The 18,673-nt window shown below is 40.3% G+C and overlaps 1 protein-coding gene across 3 annotated transcripts in view; it reads left to right on the top strand.

The window, feature by feature from the left end:
- The window catches only part of ano1a (anoctamin 1, calcium activated chloride channel a), a 104,468-nt gene that overhangs the window by 73,219 nt on the left and 12,576 nt on the right, over window positions 1-18,673 (top strand). For 2 of the 3 annotated variants that reach the window (XM_058629389.1, XM_058629387.1), the window contains exons 14-23: window positions 607-618; window positions 1,715-1,786; window positions 2,936-3,010; window positions 6,976-7,177; window positions 8,000-8,111; window positions 8,215-8,272; window positions 8,820-8,920; window positions 10,814-10,956; window positions 16,932-17,084; window positions 18,142-18,194. In XM_058629389.1, coding sequence (XP_058485372.1) covers window positions 607-618; window positions 1,715-1,786; window positions 2,936-3,010; window positions 6,976-7,177; window positions 8,000-8,111; window positions 8,215-8,272; window positions 8,820-8,920; window positions 10,814-10,956; window positions 16,932-17,084; window positions 18,142-18,194 — 981 coding nt within the window. The remainder of the gene's footprint in view (window positions 1-606; window positions 619-1,714; window positions 1,787-2,935; window positions 3,011-6,975; window positions 7,178-7,999; window positions 8,112-8,214; window positions 8,273-8,819; window positions 8,921-10,813; window positions 10,957-16,931; window positions 17,085-18,141; window positions 18,195-18,673) is intronic. The other variant, XM_058629388.1, reaches the window with a different exon arrangement.

The following is an 18,673-nucleotide window of genomic DNA, read 5'->3' as shown; positions in this document are numbered from 1 at the left end:
GGAATGCAAACATCCATTATCTATTGCTTTATCCTCCACCGGAAGGTTGTGGGCGGTGCTGTGCCAATCTCAACTGACATAGGGCGATAAGCGGGGTACACCCTGGACAGTTCGCCAGTCCATCGCAGGGACAGTTCGCAGGGAACACGGCCACACATAGAGAGACATAACCACTCTCACATGCACACCTATGGACCAATTGACCTAATCCCCATATTGCATGTATTTGGACTGTGGGAGGAAGCCGGAGAACCTGGAGAAAACCCACGCACACATGGGGAGAACATGCAAACTCCATGCAGAAAGGCCCTACACCAACCGTGTGGCCGGAATACAAACATATTATCATGAAAAAAGGCAAAACAGCCATTACCAATGGTAGGGAAACAATTGTAGACGGACTAAATGGGTCAGTTACAATGCCAGCGAAAAAAGCAAGACCTTTAATTTTGCTTCATGGAATACCCCCTTGAAATGGAACAGTACAATGTCTGTTTGTCATTCTTCTAGTTTGTGTTATCTAGAAGTTGTTTTATTGTCCACAGAGAGCAACTGCTGACAGACATCTTCTCATTGTTTTTTTTGTTTGTGTGCTGTATTTTGCAGGAGGAACACAAGGTTTGAATCCATCTTACTTACTTCTTTACCTTTATTCTTTTTACTTACTGATTCAGATGAGCCCAGTGGACACTGCGACTGTGTAACAGTGAACTTTTCTCCCTCAAGGTGTCTAACAACCAACCTGAGTTCTCAATGACAGCTTCAACCTTTGCTCTTCTCATAGGTTAATTTTTCTGTCTGAAGCTCATCCCCATACAGTATGCTGCCTATTCTTATGACTTTTCACCACAGTATAAGTTGCTGATCTTCTGGCTTCTCATAGCTCCTGTTTTCCTCAAGTTTTCTTTTTAATGTTCCCTTTTGAGCAGACCAGGGGTGTTGCAACAGGCAAAGCCCCAAGCTGAGAGTGGTCTTCTAAAAACCACTGATTACTTTAGTCTACAGTCCATGTCACAGTTTGTTGCAGTTGTTGGAGTGGTTTCATCCATACTTTAACGTTGCTGTGAGCATCAAACCGGTACTAAGCAGTCACTGACAAGATAATAAAAACATAAATTGGAAATTTTCTAGAACGACATTCTTTTTAAATTCAATAATGTCTAGAAACAGGCCAAATAGAAATGATGAAAATATCAGTCCCTTCCTGCTGATCTGAGCCTGTGCTGCTCAGGATTTATTTTTGTTTCCACTTTTTTGTTTTCTCCATCTGTAAATAAGGTTGATACATTCAAACATGATTATCTAACCCTGAAATTTGCCTTCTAGTGGTAGAGTTCCATTTGTTCCTTTTGGTGGTGGTTTGAAAAACAAACCATCCATGATATATATCCCATTGTGAAAATTTCAAGATTAATTTTACAGTGTACATGCTTTTCCCTCTTCCAAAATGGCTAACCTGTGTGTAACAATGACACACCTGGAAATAGCTATACACACAAAAGGTTGTATGTCACAACTTTAAACTTTTCTTTGTTGATGCAATTCTCTCTCTTTTCTTGCATGAAGCGCTGTATTTACTCTTTAGCACACCATGTCATCTTGCAAAACCTATTGGAGGCAGGCTGCTACTTTCATGTCTGTCTTCATTGTCAAATGCAATCAGGATATTCTCTTTAGTTTACTGCTCACTATCACAGTCTGGTATCTCTTCCAGGACCACAACAGAGCAGAATATGAGTTCCGTGTCATGCAGAAGACAATGAGACTGGAACAATCCACCCCAAAGGTAACATTTGTTTTGTTTGGGTTATGTTATAGCATTTTATACAAATATCATACCAAAATCCTTTTATTTGATTTACTAATTCATCAGTATTAATTTCACTAGTTAGTAAAGTATTGTTTAAAATTATTAATTTGGCATTTGATTGTAATATAATCATCACTTCAAAGTTAGAAAGAAAAATGTGAACAAATGTAAAGTTCTAATAATAATTAAGATTTCTCAAATATTTTCAAGTATAAATATTACTTATACAGACTCCAGCGCAATCACTTGAGATGTTAATTTCACATATATTTCAGTGTGGCTCGTCTTAACATGTATGCCAAATGATACTTCCCCATCCAGTGTGGCTGTGGCCGTAATTGTCTAGGCAACCACATTAATAGAAATTTACAGTGCAGTTCAACTCAACATGGTTTAATATGAAAGAGTAAACCCTGATCTGGCTTGTGTTTCAACTACAGGATGTATAGGCCATATAATGCTTGATGTGTCAGCTACGTACATATAGCCCAACAATATGCCAGCGTGAATCTGTAACCACCAATTAATTCATGAAAGAAAATAAAGAACATGACGCAGTAAATACTTCTGCAAATTGACATTATTTGTCGAAAAAAGGAAACACAAATGGCCTTGTATCCTCTCTGACTTACATCCATCTTGACAGCCTAAACAAAGCCTTACCCTCAACCATAACCATGACCAGTTAATGCCTAACCATAACTTTAACTTAATCACAATTCAGATCTTAGCCCGATACTCGTTATTCCACAGAAATGAGGTTCTTCTTCATCAGAACCAGGTTTTGGTCTCCATGAGGACTAATGGTCCTGACAAGGTCAGTGTTCATGCCAGAAAAGGCCCTAAAGTGGTAACAAGTACACACTGTGACTCCAGCAGAGCACAGCGTAATTCTGCCCTAAGCTATCATGCCACATCCAAACATACTAAGAAGTAGGTCAGACTGCCTAACTCAGTGTCACTGCCTAAGTATATAGAGCCTAAAGAGATGCTGCAGCTTTGAGGCTGCTGTTGTAAAACTACACATATTAATGTTACAAAAATAATGTGTCCTTTTTGTCCCTCCTATAACACAGTACTATGTATGTGTGTGTGTGCATGTGTGTGCGTGTGTGTGTGTTTTAGGGCAAGAAGGTGAAGCTGACTTGCACTGATAGACTACCAGCCTACCTAACTACTGTGCTCACAATGGGCTTCCTGGTGAGTCAACATATGTATGATATCTGAGGAAATTATTTTTAATAACCCAGATGCAAAAACTGATTCTGTTTGCTGTAGGGGATTGTTCTTGTACTTTTTTTTTTGTCTTTCTCTAGGTGAAGGGTAAAGGTATTTTTGTCAAATGAATGTATGTAGTTAACTATTCCTGTAACAATTATCCAGCCTCGGGGGACCTTTATTATGGTTGAATACTTGGCATAGGTGCTGGAAACAATCAAGTTCACATGTCATTCGAGACAATGCCACAGACAGCAGTGATGCTCTGTTGCGCCCATCGTCTAGCTATGATTGTAAGTAGCTGGTGTGAAGTACAGGTTATAGGCAGGCCATTCCAATATTTTTACTTCTCTGTGAATTTGTTTCAATGATTTTTTTTACAGTTTCTAACCATAATTTAATTGTTTCTGGCGGTGGGGTAGCTCAGTGCTGTGTGTACAACAGACATCATGGTCGCAAGTTCAACTCCTCCCCTGGCAGGTTGTACTCAATTCCATTGTAAGTCGCTTTCGATAAAAGTGTCTGCTAAATGACATGTAATGTTTCTGAAATTTTAATATTTCTTTACCCATGTCTGGGTAGCCCAAAATTATTTGTATTGGTGTGTCCATCAGGAAGAACTCTGTTTTTCCATTAAGCTTAATAAGCAGGTTGTTCAAAAATCACTAATGGTCTCAACTGAGGGGATAGCAGGTTGATGTACCCGGATGTACCCGGACTCTAGTGCCCGGACTAGGGGCGCTGCTGTTTAGAGGAGTGGTGAAATTCGCCAGTGACGTAACTAGTCAACGGAAGTGCCGTTCCGCTTTGTAGAGCTCAGGAAAACAATCGAACCCTGCGCTCTCAGCAGTGGCTGAACTGATTGTTATGGACTTCAGTTCCGGATGAAATACTCTGAGAACATGAAAACAATGTCCATCATCTTGGAAAGCCCTAGTGATATAGCAGCCCGCTCAGTATTTTTGTATTTATCAGATGAAATAATTGATACATTAATAAAAAAATAATAATAACACACACACACATACACACACACATTCGTAAGTAAAACTGTCGCAGCAAAAACAGTTGCCAAGCCCGCTCATTATAAGCTATTTTTAGCTTGTTTTTTCTGTAAAGTCGCTTACATTTTATTGGTCGTTGTGGGTTACGGGTTTTTGGGCTTGTTGTGTAGTTGCGTATTTGGGTTTGTTCCCAGGTGCATTTTTTCTTTTAAAAAGAACAGGGTTTTGGGAAGCTAACAATTCTATTCAATTTACTTGTATAGCGCCAAATCATAACATACATTATCTCAAGGCACTGTACATAGACAACATCAAGAGAGCAGAGAAACCCAACAGCTCACACAATGAGCAAGCACTAGGCATCAGTGGAGAGAAAAAACTCACTTTTAACAGGAAGAAATCTCTGACAGAACCAGACTCAGAGATGTGCCATCTGCCTCGACCGGTTTGGGTGAAAGGAAAAAAGCGGGATAGAGGAGAGGTGGAGGACAGAAGGGACAAAAGGGAGATGAGGTAGAGACAGAAGAGAGAGACCAGGAGCAGATATACAACAACTGTATAGTTTCAAGTTTATACAGGAAAGTTCTGAGTCAGTGATGACATGTTCATAGAAACGTAATTTATATACCCAGCAGCAGAGACTGTTGATAAAAATGATACTGATATCGAATTTTAATTATAACATAATAATAAGCATGGTGATGATATGTATGATAATAATGGCCTCGAAACTGGATCTGGATCCTGCAACCTGCAAGATGAGGACACAGAGAGGGAGATGGAGAGGGAGAGAGAGAGAGACACAAACTAGGGAGACAACACAACACAACCAAGCGATCTGCCACCATGTTGAATGTTTGGACTATACGTCATCAACAACACTCGTTTGGTTACGATTGGTTAGCTGTAAATCCATTGGAAAAGGAAGCTCGTGAACCTGGACCATGATCCAAAAAAAAAACAGTCACAATTTTGCATAGTGAAATTACTTGGCTGGTGTGATGTTCTAAAAGTGCTTCAAACATGCAAATAATTTGCATGAAAAAATGTGTCCCGCACCCATCACATCTATCGCGCCCATCACGTTGCGTGATCACGTTCTTTTCACCATCAACCAAAGCACTGTTGCACTCTGGTGTTGTGGTTTCACAACACCATCCGTGGCCAGACAAAGCTAGGCAAGTTTTAACATTTACTTCAGGAGCTCTACATGGTGTTGTGAAACCACACAAGTCAGTGGTCTCTTCTCTGCAGACGTTTCCACAAGAGATAGAGGCCCTTTCTCAATATCCATTTCTCAATGTCCGTACTTGTCTGTACTTGTCTGTACTTGAGTACTCCCGTATTTGTGAAACGTCATCAGCCTCAGTCCAAGTTCTAAAATTAAGATTGACTCAAAAATGCATTGCATGTTTTTAACACAAAGTAGTCCTCATTTATCCTCATTTATCAAACTTGTGTAAAACCTGGTGCAGATACAGGTGTGATTCACAGTTTCGAGACTTCGCCCCTTCAGTTTAAGACACTGAGATGGGGAATATGACCAAGAAGAGAAAATCCAGAAGCTGAAAATAAGTAATAAGTATAAGGTTGAAATTTCAACATAACAAAGTGATTCTGTTTGTCAGAAAGCAACAGTGTGGAGAGAACTCAACAGCAATCTATGGTCTATGGGCTCCACAGAGAGCTCAGAGAGAGGTTTATGTCCTCCACATCCACATCCACAACTCCTCTGTGTGGCTCTCAGATATATCTGCAGTGGACAAGGCTCTGTGGGTAGAGGCTCATCTGGCTGTGCTTTTATTTCTTGTCCTTACATTTTACAGAATCTCACAGGCCAAAATGGTGTCACACACTGTCTCAGCTGTTTACAGCAGTTTATTCCTCTGATCACAGACACAGCCCGCTGCCCTTCAGCTGTCCGGTGCAGCTCTACTGTCAGCCACGTGCATAATCGTGAGCTGAATTATTAACTGATATGTCACCTGTAGTCTGTCAACAAAAAATAGTCATTCACCTTAAATTACATATTTTTGAGTACTGAGAAATTGCTGTATATTATTAGTATGGTTATTATCATCATTATTATTTTTAATGATAACAAAATCTAAAATTTTTCGTGCATTATATAGTTTAACTGTAAGTCTGGGAACATCTGCATGAATGGACATTGTATTAGCATGGTTCAATTACAGTTATCCAGTGACTTACTGCACTGCAAGCCCATTGCGATTTCAAATTTGCATATACCTGGTTGGAGCTGGCGTGAGATTTGATCGCACACTATGCCAGCATTTATATTGATAAATTGATATACACAATTGGTATATGCACATTTGATAAATGATGGCCAATGTGACCCGTTGAGGGTGTGTCCCCACCCTTCACCCTATGTCAGCTGTGATTGGCTCCAGCTCCCCCATGAACCTCATGTGAATAAAACAATAAATGAATGAAAGAATGAATGAATGAACACAACAATTTTATTATCAAAGATGGGTTCAGGATAATCTAATGTAATGGCTGTGCTTTAAAGGTAGTGAGTATTCAGAATATGTTACTCAGATTGAGTAATCTAATGGCATACATTACAAAATATAGTTTAGGGGATGTAGTCTGTATTCTGTAGTAGAATACATTTAAATAGTTGAAAAAAAATGCATTATTTTATATATTTTCATTGTGCCCCTAAATGTTTTCATTTGTAAAAAAGTCAGTGTCAAGCTCTGCCACTAGGTGGCATTCTAGACTTTGTCTTCCTCTACAGGACATCAGAATTCATAAATTATTTTCCTTCTGACTACTCAGATGTAAATAAGTGTGGTAAATGTTGTGGGGTAAATTGGTACATTATTGAAACCCGGCTTTCTACGTCATAGATTTCGCTACTTCAGAATGTCATCAGATTTTCAGATTTTGTCTTCTCTATGTTCTTAACTTTAGATTGCCGTGACATTTACCATAGTCTTTGGGGTCATCCTGTACCGGATCAGCATTAAGACAGCGCTGCACATCAGCAGCTACCCTGCAGCACGGTCCAACATCAGAGCCACTGTCAAAACCACTGCTGCCATTATCAACCTCATAGTCATCATCATCTTAGATGAAATATATGGAGCCATTGCTCGCTGGCTCACCACACTGGGTGAGACACATTTCATTAAAAGCATGACTGATTTTATAAACTGACTGAATGTAAACAGGTTGTACTGAAACATAAAGCCTAGAGTGTTGCTTGATGTTACCATAGTAAAGAAGTAAAACAGCTGACATGTTTTGTTGTGTCTTTCGATTCTTACAACATATGATGCCACAAACAAGGCCTCAGACTTATTCAGAAAAGGACTGTGTATTCTGACAGCTATCGCTTATCTACACTTTATCCAACTACAGGATCTTTCACAGAACTTCAAAGATTAAAAGTAAACAGCACAATTATCAAAATATAAGCAGTTTGAAAAACTAGGCAACTAGGAAAAAGGCCAGAAAATTTCAACAGAGACAGCATATGTTTGTTAAAAACAGATTGAGGTGTGCAAAAGTGATAATATTTGTGGTGGGGTTTAAGAATTTAGGGTAATATTTAATCGAGGAAACAAGGTTTCAGTGTGCTTATCATTGCTGTATCCTCCAGTCTGCAGTGGTAGATTTTCAGACTTAGATCAACTGTTAGCAGGTTACTTTATCTTAGTGTTAGTTTGTGAGTGTGGAACACTTGTGAGTGTGAAAATGTTCCTTCCTCCAAACTGTCTACCTGGCTTAACAGTGAGATACAATTTACTTCCCATTCCAGAGCATGACAGAAGCTCCCCCTTGCCTGTATCGTAGATTACAACCCACCTTCCCTTACTATTAGCAGTATTAAAAATATATATAACAAAAAAGGTGTATACAAAAAGCTACTTCAACAATAATGTTACTGGATGTATGTGTATGTGAGACATCATTCTAAGTCTTTATTTTTCAGAGGTTCCAAAGACGGACAAGAGCTTTGAGGAGCGCCTCATCTTCAAAACTTTTATTCTGAAGTTTGTCAATGCCTTCACTCCCATTGTCTATTTAGCCTTTTTCAGGGGCAGGTAGGAGAATATGTTCTTACTGCTTTGTACATTGTTTGTTTCTGTTAGTAATGGATAAAGTCACTCGTTTTTGCTCATTATATTTAATATGTTTGTTCCACAGACTTGTTGGGCGGCCCGGAAACTACTTGTATGTAGTTGGATCATACAGAATGGAAGAGGTAATTCTGCACTGTACATTAAGATGGTTGTTTATATTCCTTGTTGTCCTACCAAAGCCCCAACTTTACCAGTGAGTGGAGGTTTTGAAATAGCAACTGCAAAATAAGCTAAGTGCAGTGGACAGCTGGGGTGTGGAAAGGCTTGTTGCTTTGTTACATTTCTTCTGCTTTTGTTTTAACAAGCAACTTGTGTTTGAGTTTAGAGATAAATAATCTATGAAAATGTTCCTCTACAGCATAATGCTAACTCATTTCATAAATGCACAAGTCTTTAAAACTGTAGAGTGAATCCAGCCAGTCACAAAAATACCATTCCATGCTCCAAGATTCCATGCTGACCAAGTGCTAGTTCCGAGAAACAGTCAGTTTCACATAGATGATACATTGAAGGACAATTTTCATTTAATAATTTCTTCTATATAATTATAGTGCTGAACAAACTTCACCTCAGTAGCTGTGATCTGCTTAAGTTTGAACTTGTTTTACTCTCACCTTTTACTGTGCATTTGTTTAACCTCTATTTCCACCTTCTTTTCTCCCTATGCAGTGTGCTCATGCAGGCTGCCTCATGGAGCTTTGTATCCAGTTATGCATCACCATGTTGGGCAAGCAGCTAATCCAGAACAACCTGTTTGAGATTGGCATACCGTGAGTGCAGTGCATACTCACTCACCAATGAAAAGCTGAACAGAACACAACACAAGGGCTCAGCCAGCCAAGAAATTACAAAGAAAGAACTAAGAGTGCAACCTAAGTTTGCCTCCTCTTAGCCGTGTGTAATTATCCAAGGGAAATACTGTGCCATTGTTTATTGGCTCCATTGGCTGGCTGACTTGCCTGTCATTCATGTAACTTAACATCTGAGCCACACTGCCTTTCTTTTTTGTCAAAAACCTAAAAGGGTACATTGATTTTAACTATTAAATTTGATGATCCTAACCTTTAAAAAAATTACATTAAAAAGGACATTAATAGTCTTCTTCACAGAACCAAATATTTGTGCCCAATACTGTGGTCTTGGCCTTGGCCAAGGGCTAGACGTGACATGAACGATGAAACTCTGGGACTAGACAAAGGGAGACGCAGACACTAAGTACATATGAGGGTGGGGCCACAGCTGGAAACTATCGGGCAATCAAGGGAGGCGATCAGACTGGTGACACATGGAGGAAAGGCAAGTGACCTGAAACAAGAGTTACTCTTTCAAAATAAAACACAGGAAGTCACAAGACAAAGACAAGACAGTCCTCACCACGGCGTGACACAGCTTAAGTCTACGGTATCTTGAGAATATGTTTAAATCATGATCTTGTGTTTAGACAGCCTTCTCGCAACTGGAAATTGTTTTCCAAAGTCAACAGCAAAAATCAGCTCACAGTTCTACTGCTGGCCCTGTTTGGTATGTTTGTCACTAAGGTATAGCAAATCAGTGACAACTAGGGATTTTAAACACCAGCATCACAAAATGACACATTTGAACTTGTTGATGGAGGTATCAATTTATTAAGAATTCCTTTATGTTGTTTGTCCAGTTGGGAAACAGTATAACAGTCTGTGAGCATATTGAGGGGTAGAGTGGCTCAGTGGTTAAGACTGGTACCCTGTGTGCGAAAGACATCATGGTCGCAATGGTCGCAAGTTCGACTCCACCCCTGGCTGATTGTACTTAATTTCATTGTAAGTCGCTTTGGATAAAAGCGTCTGCTAAATGACATGTAATATTGTAAACTTAATCAGGTGTTGATTTGTCAGATGAACCTTTTTTTAGGTTGCTAAAATCTGCTTTTCTTTATGTACACACTGGCAGTTTTGTCTCAGGCTGGTTCTTGCAACACATTTAGTAAACATCATTATTAAAAATATTATGTTCAACAAATCAGTTTAACAATGTGGGAATGTGTTTTAGTTGGTCACATTTACGACATCATCAACACAGCCCAACATGGCTGTTGCTAGCAGTACATTTATTTATGTTTCTACTCCATCGGAAGACAGTTTATTTGTGAATTTAGAATGAGTTAATAAATGATGCATCAAAACCAAACTGTATGTCTTCCCCCATGCAACATTACAGCCCATTGCATACTGCTGCCTTGTCACGTCCCCCGGCGTCGTCTTACAGAGCCACAGTGGTACCCTGTCTGAAAGAGAGGCACCGGGTAGCACATTTAGATGCTCAGAGCAGCTGCCCTGAGTGTCCACCCACACTTTAACATCTCTGTAAGCATCAAGCTGTTACTAAGCAGTCACTGTCATGGAAAATATTTACTATTCATTATTTATGATTTGTTACTGGGCATGGAGATGTTGATGATATTGATAAAATAAAATGTGAGTGTGAGCCAGTGGGTTCACATGGGAGTCATTAAAAAGCCTAGTGGATCTTTTTCAGATACAGAAGTGTACCTGGTGTGTCTGTAAGGTGATGCCGAGGGACTTGACAAAGCGGCGGCATAGAGCGCTCCCGGGATGAGAACAGGTTGAACATTAGCAGTAGTGTCAGGTTAGATGTTTGTTATCCTTTTTTGTTTGTTTGTGCAGGAAATTAAAACAAATGCTGCGGAGGAGGAAATCAGATATGGATACAAAGCAAGAGGAGGAGCTGAACAAAACCTTGCAGCGGTACGAGAAAGACCACATTCTGGGTCCATTTGTTGGGATCAACCCAGAGTACATGGAGATGAGTAAGTCTAAATTCAAATACACAAAGTTGTAAGAAAGTGTCTGCAATGTTAATAAGTAATTATTAAAGCTACACTAGGTAGGATCACTGGGAAAATAGTAATTGTTGAGTTTCATCTGCAGTTCATTAAAATACTAACATTTTTTGATTGCAGCTCTCTGTTCTGAGTAGGATAGATAGATAGATAGATAGATAGATAGATAGATAGATAGATAGACTTTGACACCTTCTGGGGTTGAGATCAGGTAAAGGCTTAGTTTACACATCAAATCTCTATCCATTAGATTAATGGGACAGACTTCAGAGAGTAAGAATCCATCTTTGAAAGTTGTATTTGGCCCATCCCCACATTTAAGAAGGACAGTAATCGTTTCACCTTGTACACGTTATTTCCACTCAGTTTTGGTTTTAGAATCAGCTCTGCTTTTGCTTATGCTTTTATCACATAACTTGTGTTAACTAAAACAGCAGTCCCCAACATTGTTTGATAACAAAATAAAATGATATGACTAGCATAAAAACTGGTATTTTCTAAATATAATAATAAAGGTGAATCCACGCCACGTCATGCGCACATCATCCGCCATCATTTGCGATCTCCAGCAGTTGATCTTCTTCTTGCGACCGTGACATGTGACCGAGGCAAGCATCTTGACATGCATCAAGAGTGAGTCATAGACAGATGTGGCGGAGAGAATCCGGTAATTTTCCAAAATAAAACATCGTTCAGAATCATATAAAACGGAAATAATGTAAGTTGCCCAGTACCAATTGACCCACAGACCGGTACCGGTCCACAGCCCGGGGGTTGGGGACCACTGAACTAAAACACTTTGTTCTGCAATGGTCAATGTACGTTGTAGAAACTTCGTTGTAGATGTTGTAGATGTGTTTGCTGGAGTTGATGATGTTGTTGTGGAACAGTCATGTTTCCACTGTCAAAATTGGCCACTGTGGTTGCCAATTCGTCATTGGGAAACTTACTCGCTCTTCTTTCCCAGTTCCTGTCTCAGTCATGTCTTCTCTCACTATGTCCATGACTTGGTTGTCCATGTTCCCGGAATGTTTTAAACATGGTTATTGCTGGCATGTGAAGCTCTTTCTGTATTGTCTCTTCTTTTTTCTTTTTCCTGGAGAGTAGTTGGTTACGGCATGTCGGCAAAGTTTGTGCATCATCAGGCGTGCATCATTCCAACCAATGTATTTTCACAGCTAAAGCAATGTCTGGTTTCAATTACAAAGATGAATTTCCCACACATCTCAAGTGTTGTAGACTTGTATGGAGGTAGAACTGAAGGATGAATCCGTGGGTTGCCATCGAGGTCTGGATCTAGCTTCAAACTGCCAACTGTGAAAACAAACACGAAATCTGCGAGTATGGTGTTCTTTGTGTGTGTAAATTGCGCTCATCATTTGTTTAAATTTTTTCACAAGAAAAAGGTAATTGTTTCTGCACCTCTGCTTCCCCTTTCCACATCTCATAACATCCACAGGATGTACTTGTACTAGAACTAGTACTTTCAGGTATGAAGGGGCCTGACCATTAAGTGCTTTGTATGTGAGGATTTTAAATTGAATTCTATACTGTACGGGGAGCCAGTATAGAGAAGCTTGCACTGGAGTGATATGGTCTCTCTTTCTAGTTCAGAACTCGTCAGAACTCTAGTCAGAACTCGTGCTGCAGCATTTTGTATTAACTGAAGGGTTTTAACAGACTTGTTGGAACATCCTGATAATAAGGAGTTACAGTAATCTAATCTAGATGTAACAAAAGCATGAACTAGTTTTTCAGTGCGTGCCCTTAAGGACATGATGTTTCTAATTTTCATAATGTTCCGCAGGTGGAAGAAGGCTGTTCTGGAAATTAGTTTTATGTGTGAATCAAATGTCCTGGTCAAAAATAACTCCAAGGTTCCTCATAGTGTAACTGGAAGCCATGGTAATGTCATCTAAAGTGACAATGTTGTCAGAATGTTTTTCCCGTTTAGGGCCGAGTGTAATGACCTCAGTCTTAAAGTAGAAAGTTACAGGTCATCCAGGACTTAATGTATCTGAGACATTCCTGGAGTTGAACAACCTGATTTATTTCATCCGGCCTTATTGATAAATAAAGCTGCATGTCATCAACAATGAATGTGTATGTTGTGCTTCCTAATAATGTTCCCCAAAAGGAAGCATAAGGTAAAAAGTATAGGCCCAAGCACTGAGCCTTGTGGAACTCCACAATTAACTTTTGTTTGCAATGAGGCTTTATCATTAACATGAACAAACTGGAATCTATCAGATAAGTATGATTTAAACCAACAGAGGGTAGCACCTGTGATACCAAGAGTCTGCTCCAATCTCTGCAGTAGAATAGTATGATCAATGGTGTCAAATGCAGCACTAAGATCTAACAGGACAGAGAGAGACTAGACCACTATCTTAGGCCAAGAGAAGGTCGTTACTAACTTTGACTAGTGTTGTTTCTGTGCTATAGTGTAATCTAAGACCTGACTGAAAATCTGCAAACTGGTCATTAATGCACAAATATTTACATAATTGATTAGCAATTGCCTTTTCTAATATTAACTAATGATGTTAACTATCTATATCTATAGAGGAGAAACTGTCTAACTGTACACCTGGTACACAATTTTTTCTCTAATTGATGTTATTTTATTCACAAAGAAGTTCATAAAGTCGTCACTGCTCAGTGTTAAAGAAATAGATGGTACAGAGGAGCTGTGACTCTGTGTCAGTCTGGCTACAGTGCTGAAAAGAGGAAATAATCAGATTTTCTTCAATTAAAGAAGGATAATAGGCAGCTCTAGCTTTATGTGGGGCCTGTTTGTATGCTAGAAAACCATCTTTCCAGGCTATTTGAAATTCCAGGACATTTATGCCATATTTCCACTGGCTCTATTCGCCTCGCCTCGGCACGGCACGACACGGCACGATTAGGTTGCTTCTCCACTACAAAAAAAGCACCCACTCAACGTGGCCAAGTGTCATCACAACAGTCATCACTACACGGCTGAGTGAAACTGTGGTGACTTCGTTTTATACACGTGACACACACGCACACACACACACACACACACACACACACACACGAGTGACGAGTGACTTTGCACCAGACTCCTGGTAGTTGTTGGAGATTAACCCACGTTTTTAGGATTGTTAAGTAGTTTTAACTTATCTACAATTCGGCACTGTTCGGCTTGATTTCAGTCCACACGTCTCCGGAGTACAGCCTCCTACTCCACAGACTACAGCGGCAGTGACCTGTGATGCCGCTCACGATCGCCGGCGCTGTAAAATCTGTTAAATATAGAGATTTCCATGGTAGTTGTTGGTGATTAACCCACGTTTTTAGGATTGTTAAGTAATTTTAAGTGATCTACAGTTTGGCGCTGTTCGGCCTGATTTGTGTGTGGAACGTCTCTTCCTGTGACGACACTCTGGCCAGTCAGTGGCCGGCAGTATGACCAATCATCGCATAATACCTACTCAGCACGCTTTTGGAACCTTGCCTGAGCAGGTACTAAAAATTGTACCTGGTATCAGGTACTATGCTAGTGGAAACGCTACTTAAACCGTGCCGTGGTGTGGCAAGGCAAGGCGAGTAGAGCTGGTGGAAATGCGCCATTAGGCTTAGCACTACGCCTCTTATTACAGTCATTCACCCAGCTGCCCTGTTTTCTCCAGCTGTTGAGAGTGCTAATGCTATGTGGTCCGCACCAACTACAGGAGACTGGCTAGCTGACTTAGCTTCTATGGTGCAAAGTTTCTACCTCACTAAGCCTCGCCTCCATCATGGCAAACAAGTTACACTTATTACAAGTATCGTTATCGCTAAAGGAGGCAGATTAGTAACTAAACATTTGTCACACACCGGAAGACAGCAGGAGAAGAGAGAGAAGCCATATCTATGTTAAAGATAGAGTTTAAGCAAAAGTAGTGGGTGATTTGTTACGCTCCCGAATGAGAGCGGTTTGACTATGTAGAGGACCCGAAAATGCAGCGGAGACAGATCACGGTTTTAACAGGGTTTTTATTGCCGATGCAGCTGTGCCGGGAAATGGCGAGAGCCCAGGGTGAGAGACAGTGAGTGGGGGGATACTGGCAGGAGCAGACTCACGATGGAGAATCGAGGCAGCGGAGGTTCCAACGGCCGAGATGTGTCGTGGGGAATCCGGAGCTCTCTGGGAAGCAGGAGGTGTGGAGACCTGAAGCAGAACAACACTGGTTGTGAGAATTCCGGGAGTCAGAGTTTCAAAGATTACAGCAGAAGTCATGGACATTACCACTAGAAGAGCAAAAAACAATCTGACGCTGGTGACTGAGACGGCAAAGGCTTAAGAAGGCTCCTGATTGCTCATCAGGAGCAGGTGAGGATGAGCTGCCGCAGGTGTTGCTGATCACCAGCGTCATCAGTGGAAGTGGGTCAGCCATGCCTCCTGCAGAGAGGGGAGAGAGGGAGAGAGGGAGCAGCACGGAGGAAAATAACAAATAAGGATAATAGTGGTGGAGGAGAGTGGGATCGTGACATGATTAGTAGAGTAGTTATTAACCAATTTTCAAAATGAACAGAAGAAACACACAGAGTAACACCAGTGGAAAACAGGAAGGGACACATTATGTTACCGCCTACATCAGCCTCGACGATGCAGTCCAGTTAAATAGTGTCTTGGTTTCACCACCTTCTTGTTTCTGCCTCATTTTTGATGTCAGGCTCCCCAACCTCCCCAACCCTGTAGACATTAAAAACGATGTGAAATTGTTTGTGTATATTTCTGCAATTTTAGCGAGACTTCATTCATTGCATAGGACTCAAACGTTGAACCACTAGAGGGATGTATGGAATTACGAGAAGCAGCTCCATTTGTCAATGACACTGGTCACCTGTTCTCCAAGCAAAGGCAGAATTTGGGACGTCTGACCTTGGTGCATTTGTCCAGCTTGAGCTAGAGCAGGTGGAGAACTCTCTCAGGTAACACTGTCGATTCTGACATGATATAATAGGCACGAGAAGAGACTGTTGTCTTCTTTCAGTGTTTGCAATGTTTCTTTGTTTTTGAAATACTAGGTTGGGATTTTCAATTGAAGAGGGACACTTTGTTATTTCTAATTGGGCATAAAACCTGCTTAGGTTTTTGAGTTGCTGTTTGAATTATGTAAACTGTGTCTTTACAAGTGTTTCAAGAGTTTATAAAGTCCACCTTTCTTCCAAAAGACCCCTTGGCTCCACCATCTCAGCATTGTGCTGTTCATGTGCTTGGTTTATAGGGTTCAGGTCAACAGATGTGTCTCATATCTCTCAAATGAACTGAAAGCCATATTGCATAGTGAACTTTATCCAGGGCAAACAAAAGGAAGGAGTTCTTGCAGGGCATCTTTGTTAAGTGTGACCTCATGAAAAGGAGAACAAGGAGCTCTCGTCGAAGCACAAGGTTCTAAAAAAATGTAATTGTGGAGACTCTGACTGGCACCTTGAGATCCATTCTTCAAAACTCTTACACAACTAGTAAAGATGGCAAACTGTGGCCCGGTGTGCTAGGGGATTTTGAAAACCTTTGGGCCATCTTGTAAAATGGAGAAATTCTACATAACCCAAGTTTGATTTTCAATTCGGGTGATATAAAGGTCATCTGTGCCAAAATTCTCTTATCACCATTTGCACTTTTCTTTCGTATATCTGCAATTTCCCGCCTGACTATAAGTTCAGGTGACATTTTTCGGCTAGCCAGCCTTTCTTTTTGGATGACCTCTTAGTGAGTATTGAAACCAGAAAGTAGTCCAGTCATGGCAGTCGCTCCATCTATGCATACATCAACACAAAATTACCAATTCACGTTTCCTGATATGCATTCATTCAAATACTTAAATACATATGTATATAGTATTATAGTTTCATTCCTTTACTAAGAAGTGTGTGTCCTGAAAGTCATGTAGCAACTCCTGCTCCATCATCCCTTTATTCTCTGTTTCTAGTCATCCAGTTTGGAATGGTGACTCTTTTCGTGGCCTCCTTCCCTCTGGCTCCCCTCTTTGCTCTCCTGAATAACATCATCGAGATTCGCCTGGATGCCAAGAAGTTTCTAAGAGACCTGCGCAGGCCAGTCGCAGCCAAAGCAAAGGACATTGGTAAGTGTTCACTCTCTGCCCCAACTTAAGTGAAGCGCACAGTTTTTTGATCTAGATTGCCTTCATTTCGGATGAAGAACATGGGGATGTAAGCTCTACTAAATTACAGTACCTCGGACAAAAAAGGTTCTCATAATCAATATTTCACTGCACCCAACAAAATTGTATCTGAAGGTATGTAAAAGGTAAGTATCTGATTGTATTTCTTAGACCAAATCCCCAACTCTATTTGCACAAAGCCTCAAATTTGCAAGGAACCTCCACCTGTCTGCACTGTTGCCTGCAGACTGTCATTATTGGACCACTCTCCAACCACTTGTCAAAGTAACTGCCTTCTGCTACAGAGAAATATTTAAAAGTTTGACTCATCAGAGCAGAGCACCCCAGTTCTTATGTTTTGTGCAAAGTTGAATCGCTTGGCCTTTATATATCTGACGTATGTATGGTTTTGTGTTTCCCATTTCTTTGTTCTTCCTCAAAAGTGCTTGAACAGCACATCTTGAGACCCCAGTCTGCTATGAAATCTTGATGTTATATAATTATCTTGTGTCTTGCCATGGTGTATGACCTTTGACATGAAACTGTCTACCACAACCAGCCTCCTGCACAGCTGTTCCTGTTTTAGTAATGACTGTGTTTCAGTATGTTAATACTCATATTCATATTCATACTCATATTTCCTTAGCTTATTTCAATTTTTCTTCTATTTCTACCTTGTTGTGATTATTGCCTGTAACACTACAAGTCCCCATATGGGACAAATAAATAAATATCCTGTCTTATTTTATGGTATTGAAAATAATTGAAATATTTAGGAGTTTAGTAGTTTTTAGAAGAGTAGTTTATGCTTTCAATTTTATTGGACAAAATACTTGTACGCAAGTAAGTAGTATGGAGTACTTTTACTGTGTACTGTTTACAGTGCTGGTACTGGACAATAAAAAATTAGAAGTGCTGGTACTGGACAGTACACAGTCTCAGAACCTCTCACTAAGGCTGCTTGTGCCATCCACAGGTGGCTGCTGTGTTCCCTAATGACAGTTGTGTCTTCCTACAGGTATCTGGTACAACCTCCTGAGAGGCCTCAGCAAGGTGGCAGTCATTGTTAATGTAAGTCTTTATAATATACTTGTCATGGCAACGGTGTGTGATGGGAAAAGTGCTTAATATTTTGCTTTTGAATGGGTAACTGGCAAACTATGGTGTTCTCTGAGTGCTTTGTGTGGTCATCAAGACTAAAGTGTTATATAAATACAGACCATTTACCATTGGCCACGTTTAGAATAGAATAGAATAGAATAGAAATACTTTATTCATCCCCAAGGGGAAATTGTTTTAACATAACAGCAATACAAACAAATATTATAAACATAATAGAATGCACATACAGTGATGTGAAAAAGTGTTTGCTCATTGTCCTGCTGCAGAACCCAAGTTTGCTTCAGCCTGAGGTCACGAACAGATGGCCGCACATTCTCCTTCAGGATTTTTTGGTAGACAGCAGAATTCAGGGTTCCATTTATCACAGCAAGTCTTCCAGGTCCTGAAGCAGGAAAACAGCCCCACACATCACACTACCACCACCATAT

The sequence above is a fragment of the Solea solea genome, chromosome 5 (assembly GCF_958295425.1).
Source record: "Solea solea chromosome 5, fSolSol10.1, whole genome shotgun sequence".
In the NCBI taxonomy this organism is placed as follows: domain Eukaryota; kingdom Metazoa; phylum Chordata; class Actinopteri; order Pleuronectiformes; family Soleidae; genus Solea; species Solea solea.
Note: the sequence above shows the minus strand (reverse complement) of the source record. Positions and strands in the feature narration are given on the sequence as shown.